At 45.0% G+C, this 7,377-nt stretch overlaps 1 protein-coding gene across 1 annotated transcript; it reads right to left on the minus strand.

Moving 5' to 3' along the window:
• On the minus strand, positions 1–2,710 carry SAT1 (spermidine/spermine N1-acetyltransferase 1). The gene is made up of 6 exons (XM_036387417.2): positions 2,467–2,710; positions 2,289–2,340; positions 2,117–2,200; positions 858–959; positions 730–770; positions 1–513 (listed from the first exon to the last, which is right to left on the minus strand). The coding sequence occupies exons 1-6, from the start codon at positions 2,530–2,532 to the stop codon at positions 343–345; spliced, it is 516 nt and encodes a 171-aa protein (XP_036243310.1). The 5' UTR covers positions 2,533–2,710; the 3' UTR covers positions 1–342.
• Between the last annotated feature and the right edge of the window lie 4,667 nt (positions 2,711–7,377).

Raw genomic sequence — 7,377 nt, forward strand, 5'->3', positions numbered from 1 at the left:
TGAAGTGAAAACACTATTTTATTTTTATAAAAGGCAATAATTAAAACAAACCCTACCAGTGTGTACATTGTACACATTTGAATGACACTTACAAGAATGAAGTCTCCATATACAGGGATTACAAGCCCACACTGGTAAAGGATGCAACACAAGCACATACTGAACTTCACAGATGCCTCAGCTCCAGAACACAGTACCATTACTCTATAATCACACCTGCACTGTCATTATTAGCATCCACACTACTTTATTCCACTACAAACTGTACATAGACAGAAAGCAAGAAGTTTATTCAGAGAGCACATATATTCGCAGAAAACATTTATTTGCTGGAATAATCTCTCACTCTTCTGCTGCCATCTTCAAGAGATACTTCTTGTCAATCTTGAAGAGCCTCCAGCCCTCCTCGGTGGACAGATCCGAGGCGCCCCTTCTCTTGTAGAACCTGATGGAGGGTTCATTCCACTCGGCCACGAGGAAGTGCATGCTGCTGCAGCGGCACTTCACAGCCACCTGCAAACCAATGCCACACGGTCACAGTGCCCAGGGACAGCCCCAGTGACAACCAGCCACATTACTCACAACTGCACACCACCACAAGTCACTGAGTTCATGCCAGCAGCCACTGCAGCATTTCTCACAGTTTACCAGACTCTAGGCAATGTGTTAAGCTGTCTAGAGTCCTGCCACCTCCTTTAGTTCTTGTTTAGACTTAGCACTTAGACATACCTGACTCAAGTTCTTCAGAATTTCTGACCCAATACCAAGTCCTAAAAAAAACCAAAAAACAAGAAGCTTAAGTTTTAAATCTACAGAAGCCCTATGGGTAGTAACTCATCTAATTCTGCAATAGGTACCTCTGTACTCAGCCATCACATAAAAATCTTCTAGGTACAGCAGTTTTCCAATCCATGGATCATAAGTGAAGTAATACATGGCAAAGCCCACAACACATGTTTCTGAAACAAAGGGTGTAACTTCAGCCAGAGAGAATTTACAAGGTAAAAATACTAAGTTTTACATGCATGTTTAAACATACAGATTCTCTGAGACATGCAGACATTTGATACTAGGTTACAATTAAAAATAAAGTTTGCAAATAAGCACACAATTGAAAACACAAGTTCTGACAAATTTGGATCAGCCTAATAAAAAAAAAGATTACTCAAAATCCTCAAGAATCCTCAAAAGCACTGTCATAGTAAGTGCAAACATGGCCTTTTTCTACAAAATAATGCACACCCTACTGATTCATTTCCAGTCTGGAAGACAAGTAAATATTTTACACAGCACCTCACAATCTAGATAATTGCCCCAGCTCTTCTCCCTTAGGAATCATTTGTCAAACCCTGATCCTTCCATGTATATTCCTCAGTAACTACTGTTCTAGAAGGCCTATTTACAGGCCACCTTTACAGCAGCATTTCAAGCGCTTCCACTGAGCATCACACTGTTTTCTTTACCTTCAGCACCAGGAAGTCAAGATAAGTAAAGTTGCAGCTTCAATTTTAACTCTGTGGCTCAAGAGAGAAGAGAAACCAACTCTTCCAACAAGCGCCCACTTGGACATAAACCCTGAGTATTTTAACTACATCTGCCATAACACTCTGCACATACTCTAAGAGAAGCGTGCAAACAGGTTTCTGCCATCTACTGTGTCTTTGGTAAAGGTTTGGGAATAGCACTTGTCCCTGTAGGCCTTACCTCATATTATGATCATCTACTTTATTGTGTAACGGATCTTTTAGTTACCTCCCCGCCCATCCATGTACACAGAAGGGCCATGTACATGGCGAAGCTAGAGACTGTAACCTGAAGATTGGGGACAAATTAAAGAAAAAAATGTGATTCAACAGAATTACATAAAGGTAAGTCAGGGTCAAACAAGAAAAGCCATTTAATAATTGGAGTCAAGCACATTATGTTATACCTGATCTCCCATGCTTCCAGGATTAGCAACCACTTCAGCAGAGTATCACTATACATTATTGAATTTTAGCAGTTAACCTAGTCCTCCTACCCCAGTCCATTGGTGGAACATCATCTACAATCATTAATATTAAGCAAATGATGCTTGTGTATTTAGCGTCCAAAAGTAAGTATCAGGAAGCCTCACCTTCAGACGACCACTGGTCTTTAGGCACTTCTGCAACCAGACAGTGGTAGAAAGGGTGCTCGCCAAAACCATCCTCAAGCAGCTCTAGAAAAGCAGAATACACAGGCACCTGAGCCACAGGCGCTATCATTCGGCCGCCAGCCGGGTGGCCTCACTCCTGCACCCTCCCTACCTTTCTCAGTTAGCACCACCTGGTCCTCCATGTCCTCGTATTTCGCCAGTTCCTGGAAGAGAAGGAGGATGTGAGCGGCCTCTCCCCACCCCCCGTCCCTTCTGCAACAGCTCGTTTTGTTTTGTTCCGGCACCGGGCAGCGCTGCCCCCCCCGCCCCGCCGCGCATTCCGCCCGCACCTTGATCAGTCGCAGCAGCTCGGGACAGTCCTCGGGACGCGCGGCGCGGATGCTGAACGAGGCCATTTTCGGCGACGCTTCCCCCTGCGGCCCCCTCGGCTGACGAGTCCCCGGTGTGTGAACAGGAGGAGCAGCTGTTTCTTCATTCGTGTCCCGGGCGCGGCGGCCACCTGCGGTCAGTCAGGCTGCGAGCATGTCCCGGCGGCGTTCGGCTGCTGGCGGTCCCGGCTCGCTACCGCTGCTTCCCCGGCTCGGAGAGTGCAAGCTCGACTTTCGGCCGCCGCATTTAAAGACGTCCTCGCCCCGCCTTCCCCGCCACCAGCCAATAGGAGCGCCCGCGGTGCTCGCCCTCAGCCAATGGCCGCGCCCCTCCCCGGAATGCTGCCCGGGCCTGCCAGCAACAGCTGCGGCCGTCTCGTGACTCGCCCTCCCCCCCTCCCTGCTCCGTGCGCGGCGCCCCCTGGCGAAGCTGGGCGGCGCCGCAGGCGAGACCCCGGCGGCTCTCCGTGGGCGGCGGGACCGGTCCTCGGGCCCCCCGGCACCGCCGGCCCTGCTTCTCCCGGCACCGGCTGCCGCGGGACCCCGAGAACCGAGCCCGACAGTGCCCTCAGCTCAGGGCTCTCCCTGCGCGGGCGCCGTCTAAGGGCCGTGGCGCCGCCCTGGCCGCAGAGCGCGGGGCGGGTTTGGGGCAGTTCGTGCACCGCTATGGGCAGAGAGGGAAAAGAGCCTCGGTGTTTGCGGGAGACGCGGAGCAGCGATCCGCATCCAAGCCGGGGCGCGGGGGAGCGTGTCTAGCACCCAGGTACGCCCCCGGGCAGGAGCGGCCTTACGGAGAAAGGTTCCAACCACTGAAGTTTAACCTTGGGACTGGGATGTTTCCCAGGCTGGAAAGCGTCCCACCGTAACCCGCCTGACTGGAGGGGAAGGGGCTGGGCTAGGAGAAGCGCAAAGCAGGGGGATCTGCCAGGAGTCTGCCGTAAGGGAGGCTCCGACGCCATCCCAATGGAGGTATGGATGTCACTGAGGAGAAAGGTGGGCGTGATGAGGAAAATTCCATCTGAGTAGACTCAACAACATGACTTTGGAGTATGAGAGGATGGAGGAATTATCCTGAGCCCTGTGCTACCTCTGGATATTACCTAGAGATACTGCTGGATGCTGAGGAATGAGCTGGATCATGATATCAATGACCGTGGGGTCCGCGGACCTCCAGCTGGGCCACGCAGAGAAGTGCAACTCTTTGCAATATGTGTGGTTTTCTTTTCACCCTCTTCTATTAGCTGTGCCACTATTAGCTATTCTTAGATATTGTAAAGGAGCTCTTTATCTTTAATTTAGCTTAATTTGACTTGTTTTAAGAGTGGTTTGGGATATGGGAAGACATTAAGTTAAATCATGCTGTGACTCTCACAACACACCCCCATTTTTTCATGTATCCAACAAGCTACAAGGTTGGCCCTCACTTAGACAGAGGGACCAGCATGGAACACGATACTGCAAGAGGATTGTATAAAGAAGTGTGTATAAAGTGTGTATTCGTGGGGCTGGTGTTAGCACACAGTGGAAAGTGCCTGAAGGCCTGGGAGAGTAATTTAGCATTTATGCAAACACCCTAACTGGCTTGCTTTACCCTCTACTGGAGCAAGAACAGAGATGCCCAAAGAACAGAAGTGTTTCCATATCACTAAGCAATCACCAGTGGCTAGTTAAAATTTATTTCATGAGTGAGTCTGGAAATCCCTCAGGACAGGGTGTTTAGTAGGGAGACTCAATCTGAATAAACTACCAAAGAACAGACTCAGCTTAACAACATACCTTTAACGAATACAGATATTTTCATTCCCTAGAAATGATTAGACTGGAATCAGAAATCGGAAATACTGTTTCTGTGAGAGACAACAGCCTTTGTGTTGTCTCAACTCTCTTTGTTTTGCATTTCACAATGAGGAAGTCACACTATCAGGAAACCTACTGCTGTGTAAGAACACAAAGTGCCTGGTTTCTTTCTTCTCAAGTCAGAAAAGTCACATGATTTAGAAGTTGAAGTCTCAGCAAAAAAAGACCCAAACATTTTCTCCCTTGACTGTTTTTGAAAGTCCTGCTTTAATGTGCTCGGAAATATGCTGATATTGTGTTGCTCAAGATAATACAGTTAATTTGATTTAGCTTTCAAATTCACAAGGCAGAAGGAAAAAATATTAAAAAAAATTCATGATGTGTCAAAAAGTTTCATTAAACAATAGGAAATGCATAGAATTTAGTGAAAAAAAAATAAAAATAGCTAATTAAGGTATCTAGATCTCAGAGACTATAGTACAATTACTTAGTTATTTATTATTAGGGGAATTTTCCCAGAATAAGTAAGTTTAATAAGAATGGTAAGAATATTTTACAAAAAGGTTCCCAAAGAACTCAGTTTGTGAATTAATCAGACTGATTGGGCATGTGTTTTACAGCTTCTTCCTTTTGTCTCTGGTCTGTTTATCTTTGAGCAGGTTTCATGTCATCTTGACATAGCTGAGGCCAATGATGAAATCTTTAATGACCTGCACAGGGCTTGGATTTTATCCTTCAGTGATCACAGCCTGCTATCTGCCCTTCTCTCCAAGGAATGAGTAGTGGCAAGTCTCCTGAAAAGGATCAACATTTTTTTTAAATTGTTCAAATATGTGTACTGGCAGGTGGCTAGCAAATGTGTTTAAGGTAAACCAATGTTGAAATAATCTGTTATAATGAAATATGCATTGAAGTCTGGGTTAGCTCTTCTGTACCAGCCAGCAGCTGCTTCCATGCAGAACCTGCTGACTGTGAATCCATCTGCATTTCCAAGAGGGTTGGACTTTGGTGTTTGAGATGATAAAATAGAACTATCTGAAATGTGCATAATTCCTATTATTCTTACTGTGTCTTTTCCCTAAATATTACTCATAAGAGAAACAGAAAAATGTGCGCAAAATAGCAAGCGGCACTTTCTTTTTTAGCATGCAACAGGAACTTTTATAAACAGCTGTTAATAAAAGTACGGGGAGTGTTATGTGGTGACTGAGGCAAGTTCTCCCCACATCCTGCCTGGAGATGGAGGGCTTTTCTAGTCTGAAGATACAGGAAACAGCCAAGCCAGTCCCCCCAGATCCTTTCACAGCAATGCAACTGAACAATTTATTCAGAGAGTTATGGGACGCCATCTGCACTTGTATCAAAAGCATGTTTTTATTTGCATCTAAATTTTCTAATGTTCTCTTTCCTTGGAGGAGGGACAGAAAAGCTCAAAGTAGGCACCAGCTTTCTTTCTTTACTGTTCAACTAATCAAACTCTCTTCCCCTGTTCTAATTTTTGATTTCCTCCTTTGGTAGGAAGATTCCCTGCATTCCTGTATGGATGCCTCTCTCATGCCTCAGAGGTTCTCTGTAATAAATAAGAGGAGAAGGAGAAAAACTCCTTGTTCCACATTAAAATGTAGTGAGTTAACGATTTTTGATTGTGCTAATAAATTTTTTCCAAGTATTTCAATCCAAGTTGTATGTCCTGTCAAATCTCTGGAGCAACATACAGAAAGTGCAATTAATATTCAGTATTGACCTATAATTTTTCATGAGTTTGGACATTTGGGATTCTCTTATCATTTTCCACTGGTCGTTTTTTTCCTAATCCTTAGACCTTGTGTTGATATTTATCAGTTCACAATTACTTCTGATGTTTTATTCAAGCCATTTAAAATTAAAGTTTATCAGCACTAAGCTGTACATGGAAAAAAATCTTTCAGAATAGTACAAATACTAAATAAATACTGCATGAGCAATGCTCAGAATTCAGGGCAAATGCAAAATTAACAGTTTCATGTGATAAAGCTACATGAATTTTCATATGCTGGCAATAAAAGTACCATAATTTTTCTTCACTATCTTTGAAAACATATCTTAGATCATTAGAACCCTATTCCTGTAAGTTAATACATCTTATCTGCCATTTGTAATTATGGAATTTAATGAATTTGGGATTTAGACATAACTAATTATCTGCCTGAATCCAAAAATCATCTATGCCACGTACAAATGATTTGGGGTATAAAAGTTATAGAAATAAATGTTGGGAAAGAATCCAGCCAGGCCTCAGTTTTGGAGAGGGTAGAAGTATTGTATCTGGATACAGTAGAAGTCCCTTTGGCTCTGATTCTGCAGTGTACTTAAATTAGGGGGAAATATCTTAGGCTTTAAAAAGAAACCTATGAAATCTATTTTTTTCCTTATAACTAAGGGGGGGGGGGGGTTGCACAATGAGAAGGTGTTTTTATTATGTATCACAGTCACAGTTTTGTCTTTGGCACAGTTTTCTGCACTGCCTAGAGGTGATTCTTTCATGGCAGCTTGATTTTTGACCTTTCAGCATGCATGCATACCAGGCTTCCACATTTTTTTTCCCCACGACCAGATGAGTGAGAAGCTTTGCAACAGCGCCCTCAGCTTTTTTCACGGAATCACAGAATGGTTTCAGTCGGAAGGGACTTTAAAGACCATCTAGTTTTCAGGTGTTACCCTTACAGGTAATGAATACTCTGGTTAATGTCCTTTGTGTTTGCCAGAACATGTTTTCTCATATCCTCCTCCAATCTCGCTGGTCATTTGCTAAGTCTTCAGCAAGGTGTGCTTAGCACCTTCATTGCTGCATACACTGTTCTGCTGGCAAGCTGAAATGGCCAGTGAGAACCACAAACATTGTGGCTGGTGTGGAAGCCACGGGCTGCACGGACACGTGTATAGATCCCAGTCCTGGGGAGGTGCAGCCAGGATTATGGAACTGCTCTGGTCCTTATGGGCTCTGGGGTGTCATGGCCCAGAGCCAGGGCTGCCCCTCTCACACACCCCAGTGCAGGCCCTGTGTCATCGCTGCTCTGAGTTTCTCCAGCTCCCAGG

The sequence above is a fragment of the Molothrus ater genome, chromosome 2 (genome assembly GCF_012460135.2).
Source record: "Molothrus ater isolate BHLD 08-10-18 breed brown headed cowbird chromosome 2, BPBGC_Mater_1.1, whole genome shotgun sequence".
NCBI classification, from domain to species: domain Eukaryota; kingdom Metazoa; phylum Chordata; class Aves; order Passeriformes; family Icteridae; genus Molothrus; species Molothrus ater.